The sequence below is a fragment of the Aptenodytes patagonicus genome, chromosome 2, assembly GCF_965638725.1.
Source record: "Aptenodytes patagonicus chromosome 2, bAptPat1.pri.cur, whole genome shotgun sequence".
Classification (NCBI taxonomy): domain Eukaryota; kingdom Metazoa; phylum Chordata; class Aves; order Sphenisciformes; family Spheniscidae; genus Aptenodytes; species Aptenodytes patagonicus.
This window is the reverse complement of record NC_134950.1, coordinates 121,582,502-121,606,905: the sequence shown is the minus strand read 5'-3', so window position 1 is coordinate 121,606,905 and position 24,404 is coordinate 121,582,502. Positions and strand designations below refer to the sequence as shown.

Genomic DNA, 24,404 nt, shown 5'->3' with positions numbered 1-24,404 from the left:
GGATCCTCCCAGAATTGGAAAAGGTTTGGAGAAGAAAGCTGAGAATGACTAAGCATGGGAACACATGATTTATAGTGACATACTACGTAATGACATTCTTTGAATACTTTATTTGCCAGCAGAGATGACTTGCTGCTGCTTTGCACCCTAGCAGCACGGTTCAGTGCATCCTTGAGTGTGCTGCTACAACTTTCTTGAGAGGCCATGTTTATAAATGGGGTAGTTGAATCATAGAATCATTAAGGTTGGAAGAGACCTCTAAGATCATCGAGTCCAACCATCAACCCAACACCACCATGCCCACTAAACCATGTCCCTAAGTGCCTCATCTACACGTCTTTTCAATACCTCCAGGGATGGGGACTCAACCACTTCCCTGGGCAGCCTGTTCCAATGTTTAACCACTCTTTCAGTAAAGAAATTTTTCCTCATGTCCATAGTTTTTCCTGAAACTATCTTTGTCAAAAATTCTCTCCAAACAAGGAAAAGAGTTTGTGTGATTTTTATGACCTGGCTAATTTAGGCAGACCAGTTTAGCGTTGACCTATGGCAGAGATTTATTGCAGCAAAAGGGAAGGAGGAGAGGGCTCGTGAGCTTTTCAAGTCAACTTTTGTGCCTAATAAAACCCCTTTGTAACCACACACTTAAAGAGTGCTCAGTCTAGCTGATCAGAGTTGGCTGCCGGAATTCTTTATCAGTCTGTATATTTTGGTCTGTGGAGAACAAATAAAAGTGGGGGTTTTATTTGCTTTAAAACTAAAGAGAAAAATAGGACAAAATCCAGCAGCTGGAAGGGAGTGTCTGAATGAATGTGAATAACTACTTAGCTTTGGAATAGGAAAAAGCAAGTCCCTTATAGTCACAGAACTATTACCTGAAATCTTTCTTAAACTCAAGTTTTATATGAACTTTTAGGCAACTGACAAAGTAATACCCCAGCCAAATGCAGTGTTGTAATATGGAGATTTGAATACACAGAAGTTTAATGTTTGCAGAAGCAGTCCACCAGAAAAATGTACCGTTCTGGTAAGTTTTACGTAAGTTGAGTCTGATGTATAGCTGTAGGAAGGAAAAGTAGAGCTGCAGAGGTCGAAAGAGGGGGTTCTGCAAGCATGCAGCTGCCTTGTCGGCCTGGTCAGACTTTCATGTTCAACTTGACAACCCTTCCAGCCCCCTTCTATAGAGCTACAATTTCTCATATAATTGAGGGGATGCTTGCATGTGGATACCTGGATATATAGTATTCTGTCTCTCCAGGGTTTCTCTCTTCACACTGGGAAGTTCATACACTTATCCCATGTTTCCAAGTCCTTGAGGAGTTCTGAAATCATTTGAGCACACGTGATTTTTTCCACAGAAAAATAATGCCTTTCTGGATAACACCAATATGTTTCCAATCAGATCTGTAGAAAAATTTCGATAAAACAAATAAAAAGCCCAAACCCCCCACCTTGAGCTATTTTTATTCTGTCTCGTTGAAGGGGGGGGCGGTCTGCAGGTGGGAGCACAGTGAGAAGAAAATTCTAGCATGTTGAAGATTTCCTTTGTTTAAAATGTCAGAAAATAGAAAGGAGGGAGTCACTGCAGCAATTTAAGCTGGTAGCCAATGTTCATTCATTATATTTTAAATGCTTGTTTAATAGCATTACCAGACTGAAATTACCTTTTGGACAAAAATAATGCAAGTGGAACAAATAGCTTATATGCAGAGCAATTGAGTTAATGTTGCCATAGGAACCTTTATTTTTCTCTGACAGTATTTTAACAGTGTAGCCTTAATTGCATTTAATAGCATGTGCAGTTCTTGCCTTGTGAGTACGCATAACTGAAATTTTGCAAGACTGAGCTAGGGCTGGAGTGCTTTGTCACATTCTTCTGTTTTAAGATGGCACAGTGTGAGGGCAGAAGGATCACATTTGGCAAAAATGCTTGCACTGTTGAAAATATGATTTTTTTTTTTTTAAGATAATTGTATGACCTTTGCAAGTCCAAAGGCTTTTAATGACTTTTGTATAATCCTTTGTGATTTACTAACCTGAAGGTCACATACACTTACTGTATTGCTTTCATATCAATATTGAGCATACTAAAAAACTAATCAGCAGAATGAAGCCAAAAATAATGTGATCCCTGTCAAAATGAGAGTAAGTTTTGCTTTTCAGACCCTTGTTACCTCAGTGTACCTCTGATTTCAGGAGGGCTAAGGTTAGTTTGATGCAAAAGTAACAAATGGGGGGGAAGTGCCAGTGGATGTGGTGGTGCCTTGATTAAGGCTGTGCTGCTTTGCTTTGAGTTAGCCTCCCAAGAATGTCAATACTTCTAGCTTAGAGCAGGTTGACTAACTTTACTTGGGTATTACACCAACTCAGCTGTCCACCAGCAGTAACTGAAATGCAAACATTGTATCTCCTCATCCGGAGACTGAGTGATTGCCACCCCAGTAGGAGAGCTGCCGGCCTTGGCCCCAGGTGGCCAAGGCTGGCTTGGGGAGAACAACGGACAGGGATGTAAGAGTAAAGTTAAACAAAACCAGTGGTTTAGAGACATGGATTGCAGTTTGCTTCCTGGCCCGGGAGCATCTCATAGGGGCAAGGGGGATCTGTGTTTGAGGAAGAGCTTTAGCACTTCAGTCTCTGAATCTTTAAAGTTCACAGTAGGCTGAAACCATGTGCCCTTGTTCCTACTGTCTAGGAAGTTAAAAAGTATTTTGTGTAATGAAAGAAGTTCAAAGAATCTTAGTCTGTGGCAATTAAACAAATGAAGTAAATGGGTGGAGGCCCTTGAACTACAAAATCACAGAATGGTTGAGGTTGGAAGGGACCTCTGCAATTCATCTGGTCCAACCTCCCTGCTCAGGCAGGTTCCCCTAGAGCAGGCTGTGTCAGTCCTCAGACACCCTCACATTAAAAAATAAATAAAATAATTCTTATGTTCAGGGGGAACCTCCTGTGTGTCAGTTTGTGCCCATTGCCTCTGGTCCTGTCACTGGGCACCACTGAAAAGAGCCTGGCTCCGTCCTCTGTGTGCCCTCCCTTCAGGTATTTATACACATTGACGAGGTCCCCCCTGAGCCTTCTCTTCTCCAGTCCCAGCTCTTTCAGCCTTTCCTCATAGGAGGATGCTCTGGTCTCTTCATCTTCATGGCCCTTCACTGGACTCTCTCCAGTATGTCCATGTCTCTCTTACACTGGGGAGCCCAGAACTGGACACAGTAACCCGTGCGTGGCCTCACCACTGCTGAGTAGAGGGGAATCCTTTGTATATTGCCAAATAGGTTACTATATTGTAGGATGAACACAGTGGTTTGTTCTGTTTTGTTTTTTAATTTGAAGACTTAGAAACATGTTATTTTCCGGTGAAATAATGTACTTGCAGGCAAAGGTGTATTTGAGTTTGGCCGTGAACTGGAACTTGGAGTTGAGTGAGTAACATAGCCAATTGCCACTGACAAACGTGTGGCAGACGTGTGAACAGATCTGTTAATCTGTGCTTCAGCTATCAATATATAAAAGGGATGTGGCAATTCCCAAGCTCAGAGTTACTGCAGTGATAATTTTTTATACCAGTAAAGCTGAAATACTAATGTGGTCATGACTCCGATGTATTTTCCTCTGTATAGCTTGACTATGCCTTACCTATTTCTGTTACAGTAAAGCAAAGTGGTACCAGTCAGGGAGTAAGTGGTAACAGCCTAGACATGAGTGAGAGGGAGCTTAATAGAAATCTGCAAAATCATGAGTGATTGGAAAGGAGAGATTAATTGAGTGTTCAGATTTCCAGAGCTGGAAGCATAGAATTAAGTTAGTGAAAGTGAGTTGCAAAGCAAAAGGTGAGGGTTTCTTCTATCATGAATAGTATATGTGTGGAACTCCTTGCAAGAGGGTGTTGGAGGTGCTAAAACTGTACGTGGGCTCAAGTAAGTCCTTCAAGAATTGCTAAAAGTACAAACTGTATCTGTCTCAGGCTGTCTCTAAAGCTGGAAAAAATTGGAGGTTGAGAGGGCAGTTGAGGGAAATATTGGCTAGTTCTCCCTTACCTGCTCATGGCTGTTCTTGTGGATGGAGTCTTCGGCTAGACAGACACCTCCTTGGTCAGACCTAATATGGCCTCCTACCTTGTGTTATTAACATTTGTTGCAACTTAATCTATACCAATGCTTCTACTGGTGTTCACAAAGAAATACATTTTCCTTAAAAAGGGGGAGAAAGGGGTGAAGAATATGTGGCGGTTATGAACAAAATGGATGTCAATCCCTTTGGAAACTGTACCTGCACAGATTCAGACATGCTTTTTGAATTGCTGTGTCTGATGATGATGATTTAATGCCGTCTGTTCCTCAGGCAGATTCTCTTCTAATAGCTTAAACACAATTTTTATCGGGTGCTGCAAAAGTAAAGTCTTTTTTTTCATTTCCAAAACATTGAACATGAACATTAAGCTATTCTGTGTGACGACCTTCAGCATTTTGAGGAATAGTGAAAGTCTGTCCTAACCCCTTGTTTTTGGCTATGAAGCTTAGATGCTTGGGAAAAAAAAAGGGTCAGTGGTTCATGGAGAGGGCAAAAAGTAGAAGCAGATTAGCTTTATTGCAAGGGGAAATGTATTGCTGTCCTGATTTTTCTGATTCTTTCATTTTTTGTTTGCCATTTTTGCAATAACAGGATGCATAAAGGATTCTATTATATCGGCCCAGAATAGTGTAACAAAGCAGTAATGTAGTTTCATTTTCCATGGGGAAGGCAGGCTTTTATCAAACTGTGTGGAGGAGAGTAGTAATGGACTAGATTTTCATTATTAATGTACTGCATGTACCCAGTGAATTGCCATGGCATGATGCTGTTGTTGTGAGCAGTCAGCAGAGAGTTGTATCATCTTTCTGAGCAAGGATTTTTGTTTCCAGTATGGAGGGGTACTTCTAGTCTCTTAAAGCCAGAAACAGCAAAATGCATTTGCTTCATCTCTGCATCTCTTTTGGAGCCAGCTCGTCTCCATGGCAACGTGTTAGACTGAAAGAGATGTGGAGACTAGGGAGGAAAGGAATGAGTTAGAAACAGCCAGGCGGTGGTGTGTGTCCCCCACGTCAGCGCATCAGCCTTTTGATAGGATGATTTTGTTAACACCCATCCAAGGCTCCTGTGCAGAGCTGCTTTATTAGAGCAGCCGCCAGGGCATCTGCTTCTCCCTTCTGCATCCTTTTTCTATTTTTTTTTTTTTATTTTATATTTTTTTCCCCGAATACACCCTTCACACCCCCCTTTTATTTTAGTTGCAGCCTCATTGAAGATGTGCAGCTCATTTTCAGCTTTCTGTGAGCTTCCTTGCGCTATGGTATTTTGCAAAGGCAGGAAGGCATGGCTGCATTTCACTTGACCTTAGCAGCGAAGTGAAATCTCGTCTATGTTGCTGAAGGGTACTGACTATGCAGAAATTTATTGAAGCAGATTATTATGAACTGGACTGGTATTATGAAGAATGCACAGATGGTAAATATTTCTTTCTAACCTCTTGTTGCAGAATTTGGAGCTTGTAAGACTGGACCATCGTTATTCAATGGTTTTAAAAATGAAGTACCTTGAAAAAGGCAGCACCCTGGTGTAGCGGAGATGCCCGCATCTCTGTTGCACCTCAACATCTCTTGTGAGCATGCTGCAAGAGACTCTGCTGTATAGCTTTCTCTTTTTCAAAGGGAGTGGCAGAGGAGCATATGCACTATATGAGCAGCCTTTGGGCAGGGGGAGAAATATTTGAAACGCTAACTGTATATATAATAATTCAGCTGAATTTAAATACACTTACTGTAAGATTCTGTATTGGTTTGAGTTTTAAGTCTTTGTGTTTTTTCTGCATTACCAAAATGCTGTAATATGTATATATTTAATGTGTTAATAGGCAGTACATGCTTTCTCGCTGGTTTTTGTCTGTGAAAGACATTTAAAACTATAGCTTCTTAAAAGTGAGCAGGTTAACTTTTGGAATTGGAAAAATTGCAAACTCTGGCAAGCACTACCTTCTGGGCCTCTTGCAGTTTTTCTAATGTTTGTTTGGGCAATTATTTCTTTATCAGAGCACTGAATGTTTTCATCAGGCTTCTGATAGAAGGCACATGAGGAAGGATAAGGAATGGCTAAAACTGTACTCTGAGCAGAGTGGAAAAATCAAGATTCCTCATCGATGGCACTCAGTGGTAACATCTAAAATAAAACGCAGCCTTTGGAAGGCAGTAGTTGTGTGTGGATTTTATTCTGGTTGGAGAGCTTGGCTTAAACGAGGCAAGTCCAAGATCACAGTGAAGAAAAGAACAGAAAGCGGTAAGGAGTGTAGGCCCAGGGGATGTTGTACGTATGTAGTACGCAAAGATATTTCATAGTGTCTTTGATAACAGTATCAGAGGGGACATGAAGAGCAAAGGTATGTGTGACAAAATTTGAATGGGTTTTTATGGTCTTTGGAGTGACATATGCCTCCATCTGTTTCTCTGTACTAGATTTCGGAACAGAATGCAATTTTAGAAGCTTGTTAAACTTGAACTTCTCTTATGTTTAATTGATTATTCCTGTCCAGGTGTTCAAAGAGGAAAGGTGCATATTTATTTGAAAGATCTGACCACTTTTAAGTTGGACTGAATCCATTATGTAACCTTTATCCTCTAGGTTTAACCCTAGTAAATACTGTAGCATCTGATTAATCTGCATGATGTAACAGGCAGAGTTGGCCTGGTTTTAGAAGCTTAAAAAATAGAACAGTTGTACTGTCATTAAACACTGTAGCTGACTTTTTTCCCAGGTTAAATACAAATAACCTTCTTTTTTTTTATGGTCCTTTGTCTGGTCAAAGTGTCATTATGCAGAAGTGTGGCATGCCTGAATGTCTGAGCTAAGAGCTCATCTGCTCATCAGTTTGGTCTTAAGGTGTGTGCTGCACTGGAGAAACTATGGGAGTTCCACTGTCATGGAATAAGCAACAGGTGTTGGGCAAGCATTTAAATACCTTGTGGGATCAGGGCCTCGGGAGCACTGTAGTGGTTGGTCTGATTCTGGGCTTACAAGTTTTCTTGTGAGTGCTCAGCCCCCGCCCAGCATACTGCTTCCATGAGCTGAGATCTACAGAGAGTCAGCTAGAGTATGTGCTGGCTGGCTGCTTGAAGTGCTTGGGGAGTTCTCCCCTAAGACAAAGCAGGGTTTAAAGCTGGAAAGCAGGGTTTGAAGTCTGATAGGGAAAAATCTCCTTGCAGGTAAGGCACAATGCTTCTTTAATTTATATTTAGTTAGTTAGTTATTTTAAATTAAAATACTTCTTTTTACATGATGGAAGGATAGTGCTGTCAGTCTTGTCTTGGCCTCTCAGGTAAATATTAGTCTCATAAGTTTTAATGGAATTTTATGGGGGTAGCTTGCTTTTGTTTCTGCCAGTTGAAGTGTGCGAGAGAGAGAGGATTTGAGAGGTGCGGTGGAAGAGGTGTGGTGGAAGGTATCGTCTTTGACCTTTGATACTAGCATATTAGTTTGGGTTTAAAATAGGATTGACATTTCCTGTTGGTGGAGAAAGGTATTCTAATTGTAGTGGGAGACAGAAGGCATCTTTAAAGTATAGTAGAAGATGGAGCTTTTTCAAAAACCTAGAGCAGATGGCATGTTATGAGAAATGCCTGTCTCTTGATTGATGTTTGGTTTTTCTACCATATATTTGTCGATACCAGTCATTTGCCTGAGACGCTTTTTATATTCAATAGGGTGTGATAGGCAGTTGCAGCTCAGCTGACCTGTTTTGAATATCTATTTTAAGACAAGATGAAGTGTAGTTAGAGAGCTTATTTCTCTGCTATACATGGACCCTCTTGAGCGCAGATGTATGTGTGCATTCAATTGTGAATCCTACCCAGTTCGGCCTTTCTGGTAATTATAACATTGGAGCAGGGTCGGTGGTACCTTGAAACTAATAGAAAACCTCACAAGATATTATCCTACAGAATTATTTTTCTGATTAAATTGTTCATACATTCTTTGTCAAAGCCACTGGGACTCAGATTTCCATCTAAAAGGTGTGACTTCACTTGTTTTACTTTCTTAAATAATTATTTTAGCAGCGTGTGGTTTCTTGTTCTTCAAGGAAAAAAGCACTCCAAAGTTATACCAGGATATAAGGTTTTAATGCTATTATTTAACTTAGTACGTAAAGAAGTGATTCTCACTGTTACCTCAGATTTAATGAACTTCTATATGGACCAACATAGTAATGATGTCTTCAACTTGCATTTGCTGGCGGTAATTTGCAAAAGCAAATGAACGAGTGCTCAAAATTTACAACTTACAAATCTTTACAAAGACTTTCTAGGGTTGGAATAATGAATTAATCCCTTTACATAAGGTCCTTCACAGTTTATTTTTGGTAGGAGCAGATTGAATTAGACAATAAAATGTCACACCCCATTTATCTGAAGATTGAATCACTGGTGTTAACTAATATTACAATAAATTGAAACTTCTATAAATAACAACTATTACACTGCTTTTTAGATACATTTTCAAGTATGATATGTTACAATATGAGTGACAGTTGTCACCTTATTTGGCATTAATGAAATATACTGTGTGGATGGAATGGGGAAGGGGAAAGAGCTGGGTGTGTACACGAGTAGGAAAGTAGTTGTTTTCATAGCAGACTTCGAGATTGACAGAACCAATGATAAAAGAGGAAGAGGTGAAACTTTTGCAGACTTTTATTGTGAAAGGTAGCAGTATAAAAGTCTAGGTTCATCTAGGTGTTTTTTAGAGAAAAACAAAAAGATTTTTAAAAAATGCACACAATGCAACTTGGGTGAAAAAATAATGCAAAGAACTCACAAACTCCCAAACAGCTAAATAAACAGATAAGTAGATACCCATAGAAATCTTTATGAATAGCCTTCTCCCCCTGCCTCTTTCTTACGCCAATGTTTTTCATCATCTCAATGAACAATGCTTTCTAGAGAAATCCAGGTTGACTTTGGATCAAATTACTTTTCTTGTAGTTTCTTCCATTACTCATTTATTTCTAGCTGAACAACTCCATGCTAATGCCTGAGAGTTCATTGCCTACAATTCCAGATGACTTTGCATATGTGCAATTGGCTCTTTCCTCCTTCTTTTGTTGGCCATGAGTTTCAGCAATTTCTAGTGGAGAAAATAGTGTCTTTTTCTTTTTTCCCCTGCCGATTACACTGCATGCCCTGTTTGCCACATGTGCCGAAGCTTCTAACCCCTTTTATGTTTGCCTAAGCAACTTTTTCTCGCTCTCTTGGTCATTCCGGCACCCCCTTGTCCTGCTTTCGCTCTTGTCTATGACTTTCAACTCCTACCTCTATTTTCTTCCTGCACACATTGAAATGTTTTCGTCTCTTGTTCTGTTTGCAGTTTGGAGCTCCTCTCCTCTGTTCTATTTTCCACTCCACTGAAACGATTATCAGCAAATTCCCTAACTTTCTTTTTAGCTGAACAATAATTAACAATGTTAATGCCTGTTCTCCTTGACCTCTCGGCCACTTTAAGCATGATTACTTATCCTTGCCTTGCTTATATTATTGTGCCTTTGCAGATGTGAGACTGTGTCCTGGTTCTCTTTCTTTTTTTTTTCCTTTTTTTTTTTTTTTTGATCACTCCTTTAAGGTAGCATTAGAAGACTATTTCACATTCCCTGCTGTAGCTCTTCAAGAGTTCTTGTTTCTCCATGTTTCTTCTCTGTACACCTTAGTTACAGGTCACCTGGCAAACACACATTTGCCAGCTCTGTGGGTGGCACAGTCAACCTTTTTACTTAAAATATGTTTTCCTTGACACCTTCTCCCTTACAGTAGGAGCTTGGCTGATGGTTGGGCATTTATGATGAGTCATCGTCTCCCTCATACATTAGCCCCTTTTGTCTCCATCCCTGTTGACAGAGTAACCCTGGTGTTACTCTGGATGTTAAGTGGATGCTGACTGCAGGTATGCAATCTAAATCTGTGAGAATGTTACAAATGCCTGTGGCGTGCAATCTCTGAAACAGCCCTTGCTCTATAGGTATGCAGCTAAAATTCTCATTCAGGTTGTTCTTGTTTTGCTCCTCTGTACTTTATCTCTTTCCTGATAAATATGGTTGAACCTTGCTTATATACATGTAATCAATTATACCATTTTCCTAGTTTTCTGCTTTTTGCCATGTCACTTCTTTTTCTTTATTCCTCCATTGACTGACTCTTCTTTATCCATTCAGACCTAAGCTACTTCTACTTGTATGTTGTCTTTATGTGGCTTATTTTTTCAGTATAGAGGTATTTTTCCTCTTTATTCTCCTCAGCTGCTAAATTTCTGGATAAGCATTTTCCCAATTCATCCCATTTAATTCCCTTTCTGCAAAAGTAATGTGCTGTCCTTTTGATTGAGTGACAGAAGATAATTTGGGTGGGATTTTGAAAGAGTGGGAAACGTGCAAAACCTGTAAACATTTGAACAATCTAACTTTGTTTGACTGTACATCTTAATAAAAAGCACATGTTCAATGACCAATTTATCCTCCTTCCTGAAAAGCCCACCCCAAAACACCCACATTTCTTCATCAACATATTTTTAAATCCAGGTGCTGCTGTTTCAGCCACTGTTTTTAGGACTTGGTTGCTTATACATAATCTGTTTGTTCTAAATGCAGCATTGTTATTATTAGTTAATTGTGGTCAAAATTAATGTGGTTAGTTGTGCAAAAGTCGAGATATTTTTATTGATAAAGGAAGGTTAAAATGATTTGAATGCACTGGAGTTCCTTGGAAATAGTGAGTCAGGATATGAGGGTTTGTTTGTATTGTGTCCAGCCTCACCCTTCAAACTAGCTCCCGGTTTGTGTGTTTCCTGTTTGATTGCGAAGTTACTGAAGGCGATCTGCACCTTGGTGCAAGCATTACGTGAGAAAAGTGCATCTGTGTGCTTTAAGCATTGCAACTCACTTAGCAAGCTTCCTGAAAGGAATTAAATGTCTTTAGCCACTGGTTCAGAGTGGTGATTGCAGCAAATATGCCAAATTTACCTCACAGTGGCAACCCATAAAAATGAATGCTCAGTCTGGTATGTTCTTTAAGTCCCTGAGTATGTGTTTACAGGAGATATTAAAAATATCTTTCGAATCTTTCCTGATTAGAATGTGTATTTTCAGAACTATATACAATTTAGCTTCTGTTGTTGTGTTGGAAACCTGACTCTTAATCTTTAGCAAGTAAATACTCCTACAGTAGTAAAAGGGCTTAATGCAGAATACCACTACAAATGAGTTGATAGTGTGAGGGTGAGGTACACATTCCCCCTCCACCCATTATGATTTTGCATCAGCATTTATCATATGCTGATATCAAAATACGCATTGCAACGCTTATCTTTCAGCTTTTGCATGTCAGAGTCATTCTGTGCGGCATGAGTTGACATGAGTCACAGTTCAGAAGTCAGTTTGTAGGAATATTCATTTACTCTCCGTATATTGTCATGTATATTGGGCAGCAACATGCACGTTTTCAGTGTGTCACCCACTGCCCTGCTCTCCTTTATAAGCTAGTCAGTTAGCTATAGTTGAACGCTTGTCAGCAATATTAAAACCACAGTATGTCAACAGGGTTGGCAGGGGTGGACTTTTCTGTACCTAAGCTTTAAAAGGTGCTTCTTGCATTCTTTCAAAAGACTTACTGTTTTGGTTATTCTCTGAATTTCCATTCTCTAGCAATTACTGAAATGTGGTAAATTGACACTGGATGGCGAGTAGGTACTTAAAACTCTTACCGTCTGATTTTTTGATTTTTTTTTTTAAGAGTTTTGATTCACTGTTATAGGGGAGAAATGAAGACACAGAAAAGCTCTAAGGAATCAGAAACTAGAAGTAATCCCTATTACATTATTATTAAAGTTACATCTTTTAATGTCATGATATGGGGAGAAAAGGACAATCCTATTTTTTCCCCAACTGAGTTCTTGAGGCTGTTGCTGCTGATGAATATTGCAGTAAATTTTGGCAGTCAAAGGTCAAGTTGGTAAGCTTGAGTAGTAAGATCTTTCTTTATTCAGAAATGAGTGTTCCTTTCCTCAGCAAGCACTTATGTGGATTTCATATCCTTTGGCTATTGTTTGTATAAACATTGTTACATTTTTTATATATAAATACCAAGAGTTTAAAACTTAAAACAGAGTAATTCATCATGATTGTATAAAATTAGTTCCTTCCCATCTCATACTACCTCATACTTTCACACCACCAGAGAAATGGTAATAGAGAAATTGTTCCTACATGACCCTAACTGTTGTGTTCTGCTGGCTTGTGAAGTTTGTCTTGTCTCCCTCCCTAGCAGTTACGTCCCCTCAGAGGGTGGTGAGCTGCCTTTGCCTTGCATTGCCCCCACTTTCCCTGCAACTGCTTTGCCTTGTGATGTAGATAGGAATGCTCTCTGCAAGCAGCAAAGGGTACCTATTTGCCATTGAAAGTAAGGGAGGCAACTTGGCAAACATTAAATATCTATAGCTGCAAAAAGTTAAATAAGAAAGTTAACCTGCCCTATGAGTGTAGTAAAGTTTAGCAAACACAACCTGTTGGAAACCAAGAGGTCCGAGCACAAGGAGTTTCGTTTGTTGTTGAACAGAGAAGAGATACATATGCCCTTGAAAATGCACTAGGGTGCCATATGTGGACTTGAGGTATATTGTTTCCCACAGCAGACAGAAGAGTAAAGGTTACTGTGGAAAACATGGCATTTGACAGCTGACGTGATACGTCAGTTAAATGCTTTATACAAGAGTAATCTTTTTTGTAAAAGCAGTAAAAAAAAGCCCCAAACATGCACTCCCTTCCCCCCAGCCCAATTCTTCACACAGTGGTTTTAGTGTGTGGTGGATGCTACAGTCAGACCATACTGTACAATAGCCACAACTTTCAAGATCTCTCTGCTGGGTGGGATTAGCGTGCGCGTGTGTAGAGGCTTTGGCTATTCAGTACTCCTGTGAAATCTGTTACTTACAGCATTAGGCAACCTGAGAGGTGATTTAACTCTGTGAAGGTGCACACCCTTCACCAGGCGTGACAGTCAGAGGCTGAGTCGGACTTCCGTGTTGCTGAGACACTTGTGGGTAGCTACCACTTCACTTGGAGGAGCAGGGGCGGAGGAGAGAGAGAACCTTGTTGACATGAGGAGTGCCAGGGAAGGGGCTTTCAGCCCACTTACTTTGTCTGAAATATGCTAGTAGAGCTGTTGAGTAAAAACTGGCTACCCTCGGAGGTGGTATGAGGAATGACATAAATCTTCTAGTAATTATTAGACAGATGGTCTCTTCCCTCCTCCACCCCATCTGTACAACACAAAGCTGTTGTGCTAAGGGCAAATACTCAGTCGCTCAGGAGCTCCCTGGCTGAGCATGTGAGTGAGGAAAGATGGTATCCTGCTTTGCGGAGACCTTGCTTTGCTCTCCCCAAAAATACAGCCTCCGAGGGAATGACTTCCCATCTCCTGTGGGACTAAGGCATCATATCGTGTCTATCTGGGATAACTTCAGCAATGTCAGTAAACGAAGAGGAAAACTTCGAATATGACTATGAAAAGGAAAATAAGAGAGACCGCACATTTAACAGGCAGAGCCTTGATATCTTGGAAGAAGGTACTTTTCACCTTGTGGTTTTAAACTTTTATGGTAGTAGCACGTGGCAACACATAAGTGATTTGAGTGATGTTGGTGGATTTAAATCTACTAAATTTTACTTTTTTTTTTTTAATGTGTAGCCGGTACATTTGGATGAAATACTAAGAAAATACTCATTTGAATAGGATGAATCTTAATTTCTGTACGCTTCTTTAAAGAAGAAATACATGATCAACAGATGTATGCCATGCAATACCTTTTCTTATAACGAAACTGGATTTGGGAAATTATCTTTCTTTGGAAATGTAGTGCATTTTTTTATACGTACATTGCATGTGTGTTGTGAAACTGTGTGTTAGGTTGTCATTCCCAACAGATATTTCTAAAATTGAGTAACAGAACAGGGCAACAACTTTATGCTTATCCATGAACTTGAAATCACATAGACAGAAATAATCCAAGTTTTGGATCTCATGACTTAACCTTTCGACAAAACAAACGACCCAAAAATCTTGTCATACTTTGTGGAAATAATGGACATCTGCAGTATTGCAGGCAACTGGGCTGTTAGGGTGGGAATGTGAACGTGTGTGCATTGAAAATCCTCCTGTGTACCTGCTGTATGGAGAGTGTACCCACTCAAGGACTGCTTCCAGCCAGTCTGGCAATTCTTTTCAGGGCTTCAGGTACCAAAAGCTAAATGCACCATTTATGTTGTTTCACGTGCTGTAAATTTCACTCTAAAATAGCAGGGTTTTGGTACAGAACTGGTACTTCCAAATACACTATCATAAAGCTGGTGTAAGTATGCTTTGAAAGATTGCTAGCACAGAGGATGTGACCTGCTGTGAATTTACACCCTTATTCACCTCATGGGAAAGGGTTTCTGTGTCCAAAGACTCAATGGATGAAATGTGCTCTTTGAATCCTGTTGCATAGGACTGTCCTGTAAAGACTTCCTCCAAATCAAATATTCCACCTGGATTTCAGGCATACTCCATCAATAAACTACCCATCTCTCCTGTTTTGGGTCTCTGAAGGAAGCTGAGATCACTTGTGTGTGTGTGCAAAATAGAAAGGTGCTAGAGAGAATACTGGTAAAAGGGAACTTTAAAACTGGGGATTGGGGTGGGGAGGAAACTTACCAAGAGAGGCCAACTGAGGTTGTTTTATGTTTGATTCCTATTTTTTTTAGTGATTAAATGGTAGCTGAAACATACATCATGCTGTTCTTATTCTTCCTGCTGACTTTACCTTTCATGCAGATCTAAGTACAGTCTGAAGCTGTTCTTGTTGATTTCAAGAGGAAAAAAAAAAAAGTTGAGTTACATCTGGGATAAATTTAGCCCTGTCTTTCTACAGTACCTTCCCCTCAAAAGCTCAGTATGTATTTGAAATGCCTTTTAAAGATGCCTTCTCTCCTCCACCTATACATTCAGGTCACCTATACACTTAGTGTAGCAGTGATACAGATGCATAAAAATTATATATGGTATTTCTATGTATCTTTGCATGTGGGTGCACTTATAAATGATAGTACTTCTCCTGGGGATGAGTCAATCCATTCTGTAAGTAAAGCAGATGGAAACACCAGCATGTAGCCTTTTCATGCTGAACAAAAGAAACATTTTAGCCATATCTGGCTATGAATTTGGTATCAGAAATGGAAAGTCTTGAGAATATGCTTCACTTTAACTGTTTATAGTTATTGAAAAGAAGGGGGTAAAAACTATGTAATTAAGACTCCTTAACTGTTTGGCCTATTCCATGAGCAGAACGTGTACTCACTACTTGTCTATTATTTCCATGGTCGTTTTGATGTAGTGAAGTTTTTCCCTGTCCTGACATTTAGATCCTGTGACTGCCCTCGGTCCTGTTTCTAGAGCCTCTGTCACAGAACTAGCATTATACTTGGCAGCGTTACAGAATCAGTTCTCTTGATGAGTATGGGAAGCACCTTGATAAAGGTCTAGGCAGAACACTTCTAGAGTCAGTGCATTGCTTTGGAGTTGTAAATTTGCCTGACAGCAACATATTTACTCTTCATTTGATAAGCTGGTCTTTGAGGTGATTGCAGTGAAACTTTGTGCAGGGATATCTGTTGATAGTGTCTACTCAGTTTTTGTTGATTAAAAAAACCTGAGCTATGAAAGGACAACCTGTCAGTTTTCCCTGGTTAGTGCATTGTTGGGTCAGCTAACTCTGGAACTGGGCTGTGTTTTGATTCTTGCTTTTGCAAGTAGAACAGGAGAAGGTTATTACCTGTTTAGGACCTGTGATGGCAGCCAGTCATTACTATTTCAGTTTACTAATATAACAGTTAGATTAGAAGTCCTCCTTATCTAAAGTACTGGGTAAATGCAGGCGAAGAATCTAGCCCAAGTTTAATTAAAAAAATAAATCTTGTGGTCACCATTAAAATCTCAAGTTCAGGCACTCCAAGGGTCTGACTTACAGAAAATGTAAAAATTTTATCTTACAAAGATGTTGACTAGAATGGAGGTCATACAGGGGTCTGGAATCTTTAAACACTAAAGCAAAGAAAATGGAGACTAGTAATTCTTGAAAGCTTTGGCACAGCCACTCCCTCCCGAAGAGCTGGAGTAGGAAAGGATCATGTATTTAAGAGAGGGAGATAGCTGACGATGCATGGCTTTTAATACAAGCTTGTAACTTCATTTTAGGATTTTTGAAAGATTTACAGTCCAGGTCCTGGTTTAAGCCCTATGCCCATTCATTAGTTGCAAGGACTGCAGTCCAGACATTTCTTGACAAGAAATGGATGGAGGAGAATGTCAAGACAGTAATTCAATGGCTAGTAATCGAAAATCCTGTGAGAAAAATTTTACTTTTAAGAGAAGAGCTATGCTGAGCTGTATCAGTAAATGGTGTATGCATTAAGGTGATGGTGAGTTCTCTCCAGGCGTTTATCTCCTTAGTTTCACTTTGTGGCTGTATTTTCCAAGTTACCACATTTGACTTGTGTTTATGCTAATAGAAGGAACAAGTGTGTGACATTCTTGTTGAAATTTCCTTTAACTTGATTCTTCATTCATCACAAGAAAATTTGTTGCAGTTCATGCCCTGCTTAGAGGAAGTACTTTGAAACGGCTACCAACTTGAGTGTTTGGGCATTAAGCTTTAGAGAAGAAATAACAGCAGAGTTTTTTCCCAAACCTGAGATTAAGTAATAACATAGTTTTGTATGTGAGACTTTAATATTGGATTTACTAGGCTATTTGAATACTGTATGAGAGAAATTGCAGCAAACAAACACCCTTCAAACCATAGCTTAAATGGCAAGATAAAATCTCTTCTTCTAGAAGAATCAGTAACTGCACCTTAAGATTAAAAGATTAATTTGCAAACTACGCCATTGAAATCACAGTAAGCTAGGCTGTAACGTTTTTAAAAAAAAAAAGAAAAAAAACTATTGGCATTGTCTATTGAACTTACAGTAGTTATTTTTCACCGTGCTAAAATGTACTTGCTGACTGAGTATGTATCGCTCACAACATTATTTTCTTCCAGACTCCTCCATGGAGCTCGCCCACAGTGTGACTTGGCAGTTGTGAAGCAGTTGGCGCGCTGTGACCGCTCTTTGTCCCTCTAACCAGGGTCACAGCCACCTGCTGAACTCCCCATCTGCCTTCTGGAGGGACTGGCCTGCTCCTATGCTTGGGAAGTGGTGGGGGAGGCTGGAGGAACTGCTGGCGTGTTGTGTTAAAATTTGGACTTCTAGCAAGTCGTGCCTCAGAAGCACATCCTTCAAGCTTCAGTTTCAGTAGTCTCTTAAAATTTTTAAGCTCTTTAGATTATCATATTCTTTCAGGGCCACCTCAAACGTGACAGGCAACAGCAGGCCTGAAGCCTCTGTCCCAATTTAGCCAGGGCTGCCAAAAACTCCTCTTTAGTGGAGGAGAAGCTAGCATGTTTACCTTTAAACGTGTAAAATCTTTCTAGTCTGGGTCAGTAACAGAGCTAACGGCACATTTTAGGTATAATTTTCCTGAGTTTATTTGAAAAGGAATATACATAATATGGCACAGTTTCAGAATTCCTCATATGCTTGGCTCAAGTCGATGCAGTGCTCACAGTAACCAGTGCCAGAGTGTAACTGTCGGTGGCTCTAGAACTGAAGTTGTGATTTTCAGCAAGTGCTTTATCCTTGGAGTGCAAAAATATACTTTCAGAATTTAAACCAATGTGAGCTGAGGAGTCCAAGTCTGCTAGGGTCTGTGGTAGCTAATGTTTGCCAAGTGGTATCCAGCAGTAAGGAGAGTGGCTGGTCAGTCAGTGTTACTGTGTCTGTTCTCTATGTCTTGATGCGCGACGTTTAGGATGCGATGAATTTGTCATTGTATCTTCAGTGTTTGGACAGAGCTCTGAGCAGAAGGGAGGGAGACAGAAGCTGTATGTGAGGCAGGGCTTCTCATGACTGATCAAGAATGTAGTAGGCCTTGCCATAGTTAAAGGCTTTGGGTAGGGAACTGTTATGAAGAAAAGAAAGAAATTTGTCCCCTGCTGCCACCTTGCCAATAAGAAGCATCAATATTAAAATTGCCAGAGACCTGTGCTCGCTGAACAGTATTCTCTTATCCTGATGTAGTTTCTGAGGAAATAAATTTTGGTGATAGGGAAATCCCCATGCACTGGCGCCTTCCCTGTCAGACTCTATACAGGTCGGTATTATCTGCCCCAAAAGTGAAACTTTACCATAACATCTTATCCCCCTTTTGTTTCCCAGTAGTTGGAAATAGATGGGAAGAGGAGCAGTGAGAGCTGAGCTTTCCTCTTCAGCCATGGTTGCCCTCTTCTACCAGGGTCAAGTTAAAGAGCTAGATAGGTCTCAAAAATGAAGAGGGGGTATGCTTCGAGAAGGGATGCAGGGAGCAGGGGCTGAGTACACCTGTGTCTCCTGGCTCCTATGATTTCTTTTTTTTCTTCTACCTGAATCCCCTGTTTGGTGGGTGGTGGCTCATTGCAGCAGTTCCCAATAGTGGTATTCTTGCTCCACTTCCCTTCCATGGTTGTTTCCTGTTCCTGGAAACATACTTGTCCTCCAAGCAGCATGCTAGATGGCTGTGTGACTTTCAGGGAGCAATCCAGGAAGGTACATACTTTCCTCCCTTCTCCCCGAACATCTTCAGCTTGGGAATCAGTGCTTTAGTCAGTGCGGAGCTCAGAGCCTGAAAGAAGCTTCCAGTCAGATGCTGCATTAAATAGATGATAAGAAATAAACGCAGAGTACATCCTTTCAGCTGTACTCACATTGGGAAATACAGGAATGTGGGTACGCAAGAATTTGCAAGCTTTAAGAGGGTATGAAGGTAGTGCTAGGTACTTTAAGGCAGAGGAAATACTTGATCTGTGTAGCACTTGTCCATTTGTGTGTTTGGCTTTTAAAAAACCCAAATACTTTGAACCGCAAATATGTCCCCAGTAGCATGTATTTAATGCTGTCATGGAAATAATGTGATAGAAGTTTTCTCTGTTCTTTGTTTCCTGTTTTGGATCTGTGACATTCATTTCAAAGCAGTTACCAAAGCGCATTTTCTAACTCTGTGTTTCTGGAATTCTGTGGTTCCTCCACTTGCTGTAGACTTTTTTTTTTTATTATTATTCTTTCTTTATTGTCTAACAGCCTTCTCCATAAACTGAGAGGTACAAAGTGTATTTTGATTTGGATGTTTGCATGCATGCATGCATTTAGACACTGCGCTTCCTATCACCCTCAAGCAAAAATACTACTGATTTGCAAGTGAGCAAAAAGAGGTCAGCAAATTGGCACTGTAGGTTTTGCATTACAGAGTGTTGTCCTTCATTTGCTCTTGTTTTATCTTTACGGTAGCACTACCAGGCAGTCATATTTATCAGAAACTCCAGCAGGCTGGAAACCTACTATGCAGAATCCATTAGAGTTGTGGAGTTTGTGGGTTTTGGTTTGTTTTGGTTTTTTGTCCGTTCCCACCACCACGCCATACTTCACTGATCAGAGCTCAGAATTATTTTTCAAGATAATGTGTCTTTTTGGACACCAAGGAAATCAAAATCACTTGGCCAAATGTTATCTTGTAATCTGTGGAGGCTGACTAACTACATACTTAGACACTGTTTTGAGGTTTTTAAATGCTGCTTCTGAATTGCTTTCTCTCCCCTCACTTTTCACCTTCTCTTCCCCACAAGCCTTGGTTTCTGAGGGATGGAGAGCAACACCTCTTTGCAAGTTTGCCTTCCTTCGAAAAGGAAAACCTTCCTTTTAGTTAGTAGCTCTGTGCTTCTGCTGTGTTGCATCTTGAGTGCCAATAGGAGGTGGTTGACTGGAGGAGGCATTTTATCATATGCAGTCTATTGAAGTTTGTTTCCACTTGGACGTTGAAGAGGATGCATAAGGTATCATTTCTGCTTTGAAACCCTTCCACATTGGCAGAGTAGTATATTAAGACCTCTGTTTTAACAGTGACCAACAGAAGTTTGGTGGAAATTTTGAAATATAAAAGCTATTGATGACCATGTTGCTACTTCCTTGCTATTAATAAGTCTGTTGTGATAAGGCTGTGGTGTTACCCTGCCACGTTAAAGATTAAATGGCAAGTTCTGAAGGAATAGCTGAGTGAGCAGCCACATGAATCAACCTTTATCACTCTTTCTCCCAGCTGAGTGACTTTATTCTGTCTTTGGGAGCACCGTCCTTTTATCAGCTTGGATGTTAGGAAGGTTATACGTTCACCTGAATTAGGATGGTGTGAGGTTGCCATAGTCATAATCAGTGGTGATTATTAGTGCTAGGTACGGAGTTAAAATGAGCTTGTTAATGACAATCTCAAACATTATTTTATAGTAGCGAGGGAATGTTGTAACCAAGGGAACTATTTAGTGTACAGTTGTTTTGGAAAATAAACTGCTGGCATCAGGGTTTCTGATAGACATTTTATTGCATGAGTTATGAACCTACTATGTTTAAAAAAATTGGGTTTATAGCAATGTTATTTTTTTTTATTGTGAATAGTCTTCTGTACATGACACCATCTGTCTTTATGTGCAGTTTTTATGGAAATCTTCTATTTAGCCCCTTTGTTTACTATAGCTGATGTTCTCTGCAAGTTACTTCAGTTTTTTTCTGTGGAATCCTGATTAGTCTGCTTTTAACTAATACAGCTTGTATTTTACAGATGCACTTTATTTTTGCTTGTACAGTGGTACAGTTATTCTTTATATTGCTATGTAATTTTTGTCAAATTACTACTTTGAAGCGCAAACTTTTTATTGTTACCACTTTCAGACTTAATTATTTGGATAAGTGTAATTATCTTTTGAATGCTTTTTAATGGCGTTCTTTGGAGTTCACTGGCACTACCGATGTCACTAAATATTGTAAATGTTTTTAGGATTTGATCCTCAAAAATAGGAGTTGAGAAACAGGAAAATAAACAGGAAAAAAAAGTTACTTCTTGCTGTAGTTTAAGCAACTTTCTGATATTTAAGTGTGGAACCCTCCAACATTTCAACAGATACCTAAGTACTGTTGTGCTTGATATATTATTAACATGCCTTAGTGATGATCAACTGTATATTTATGTATACGTAGGTTGTATATTTATAAATTGGGTAGCGTTGTTTCCTTAGGGTGACAAGCTGTCTCCTGGCAATGGTACTGTACTCAATACACTTTTTTAAAAATTTAAATCTTATTAGGCCTTATCTGTCTCTCCCCCCCACCTTAATGCGCACTAGCCAATCTGTCAGACTGAGCTTTAACTGACATTGTCAAGGGTAAATACCCTGAAGAACAATTTGTGCTACAGCAGCCTGATAACCAGTAGTCCATATGATCAGCTCAACTTCATTAACAATCCCTTTTTTCAGAATTACAGGGTTTGAGGAATAGGTGTAGCTGAAAATAAACAGAATGTAAGGGTAGAGCAGAAGGTGCTGTTGTTTCCTCTGATTATTGATGGATTTTTAGAAAACTTTCACACTCCTAGATGAGTCAGTGTAGTTTCTTAAAGGATCACCTATGGTGGTAGACTAAACTTCTACATACTTTCTTCAGCCTAACAAAACTCCTGGTTCCACCTTAGTGATTAATCATCTCATCCAGTCTTAGTAAATATTTTTGAGTGATACTGTGGCCACCGTGGTGTGGTCTGGGTATTATAAGAATCATTTATTGTTTTGCATGCATTTTGTATTTACTTTGCTGTCTCATACCATAGAACCCAGTTCTTATCAACTTAATATGACATAGTATCTTTATGTTGAACAGTGTAACTAACAGTATTGGAGTTGCTTATTCATAGAGTAATTCTACTGCATGTAATACAAGGACTAGGTGACATGTTAGAATCCTAATTATGTATCTAAGAACATCTGTTTTCACTTCTTCCTTCTTTTTTTTTTTTAATAAACTCAAGACATTACTTCTCAGAGAAGAAAGCTTTAACATTTTAACGGTTTGTTAAAAAACACTGACACTGACAAAAGCAAAACACTACAAAAGAGAAACACTTGTTTTCTCAGTTTAACCTGAAGCTTTGATTTTTTAAAATTTTTTAATTTTTTTAACTTTTGATAAACTTACAGAAAAGTTGACATAAGATGAAAACTTGTGCAAACAAAAACTCTTTAAAGGATATTTTCTCCCAATAGTATTGCCAATATGATTAATGTTTTATTTTATTTCCTCGCAGTTTTATGTGCTGAAAGAGTGGGCCAGATGACTAAAACATACAATGACATAGATGCTGTTACACGTCTTCTTGAAGAGGCAAGTATTACATCTCTTTAAGGACCCATACGCAGTATGAGAAATTATATGGTACCACTATTAAAGACTGTTGGTAGACTGTCCTCAAATGAGGAGGAATGAGTGCTCTGAGTGTGTGTACACTTTATCTCATTGGTAAGGTAAATATAAGTAAAGCTCATTTGTTTACCTCAGTCATAGGGATTCATTACTTGTGCTTATTTTTCAATTGAGGCCATTTAACTTGCTCTTGGCCAAATATTTGCCATAATGAATGGGGGGGGAGAATAATCTTAAAGTGACACATATTTTTACAGTATGTGTAAAGCTAATCGGATCATTGTTGATGGATTTATTCTCTTTTAACATTAAAAAAAGTTCACAAATAGTCTTGTATTCATAATTATTATCTCAGATAATGTCTTTCCAGAGAAGTGCATAGACACAAAATTAGAAAATATCTAATGCTCCATTTGTATCCAAGCCTGTCCTTCTTTGTCTTATGTTTGGTTGGTTTGGGGTTGTTTGGTTTTTTTATGCCATTGTTATGTAAATTGTTATTACTGTAATCCTTGGCATTCAAGAAATGGCAAAAAGCAATTGTCAAGCTATGATGCTTATGTTCAATAAATATAACGATAAATTGTTTGACTGAAATTGGCTGCTTTCCTGCAGTAAACTTGAGCAATGATTTTCCAAATAATGTTTATGAAGAATTCTTTAGGTGAAAACTGTTACAGTTGTATTAGTTCATGGCTGAGTGTAATTTAATCGTTCATATTTATGTGCTTGTTTCTTGTGATAGCAATGTCAAAAATGGGGTCAGTCTAGCCAAGATACATTGGGTGGTCTGTTCTTCCTCTAATTCTGCAAGGAAACAAGCATGGGAATGCTCGTATCTCCACTTATGCTTGATAGGTCTGATCTCAGTATGAAGTCCTGCATTTTGTGCATTGAGCTGAACTCTTTTAAACAACTTTCTATGAAATACCAGTTAAAACTGATGCTTTATGTAAACGACTTGTCCTGGAATAATCCATTAACTTGTAGTAACACTCTGTTACCTGTTTGTGTCCTGTTCCCTTTGTCTTGTTTGGCTGAGATTTACTTGCATTTGTTTCCATGGCTCCTTCTAGTAATGATGCAGCATTCTGCCCAACCATTTCCTCCCCTGAGTCCATGTAGCCAAATGTATATAGATCCAGAAATCACACTCATGGGAGCAATGCTAGAAGGACTTGCTGAGCCAGTGTTTTAAAGCTTTTGGTGTACTTCCCTATCGGGATGATAGCAAAGGAAAAATGGGGGAACATGTAATAGGTAAAACAAATACTTTCAGTGAGCTTTTTTGTTTTATTCGTCCATCATTTCTGATTGAATCACTCTATTCCTAGGCAGATGTGCACTTACAGCTCCTTTCTCTGTTCCCCAAATGATGGTTATCACGAGATTACATCTGTTTGCAGAAGTTAAGGTGTAACTCCTTCTGCTACCTTCATACACACAAGCGAAAAACAACCCCAAAAGCCACCCCTTGTCTGTCCTTCTTGTTGGCAGGCTTCCAATGAATGTATTACAAAGCTGGCAGGGTGAAAAGTGCAGCATTTGGGCTGGGGGAGACAGGAAAGAGAAGATCTCAAAACAACATGTGTGCAGATATTTTGAAAATCTGTGCCTATTGCCCCGAAACTAAGCAAAGCGAGTGACCCCAGGCCTGCCTGGGTATGTGGTAAGAATAGGAGCAGATTCCTCTGTGAACCTGCTTTCTCATCCCTTTCTAATAATAGCGTAAATGCGTCTGGCTTCAGTATTTTCTTACATATTGCTGTAATAAATCAGTTCCTTATCACTGTAAGAGGCCTGACCCCAAACTGAGATTTAGAGCTGAATTGCTAAAAATTGTGTAGGAAGTCTAGGGAGGTTAATCAAAGAACCTGGAAATACGCTTACATTCCTCAACTTTGAGGTTAGAAACCTTGCTGCTAGATAGCTCTTCCTCTATAGAGTGAAAGCTGCAGCAATATATTTTTTTTCCACTTTGTAT

General features: G+C 39.4%; 1 protein-coding gene across 11 annotated transcripts in view; it reads left to right on the top strand.

The window, feature by feature from the left end:
• TRAK1 (trafficking kinesin protein 1) overlaps positions 1-24,404 on the top strand; it is a 143,093-nt gene that overhangs the window by 77,576 nt on the left and 41,113 nt on the right. For 9 of the 11 annotated variants that reach the window (XM_076331006.1, XM_076331010.1, XM_076331011.1 and 6 more), the window contains exon 4: positions 22,305-22,381. In XM_076331006.1, the coding sequence (XP_076187121.1) occupies positions 22,331-22,381 (51 nt within the window). In that variant the 5' untranslated portion in view covers positions 22,305-22,330. Of the gene's footprint in view, positions 1-5,154; positions 5,485-22,304; positions 22,382-24,404 lie in introns of those variants that run through there. The other 2 variants (XM_076331005.1, XM_076331009.1) reach the window with 2 other exon arrangements.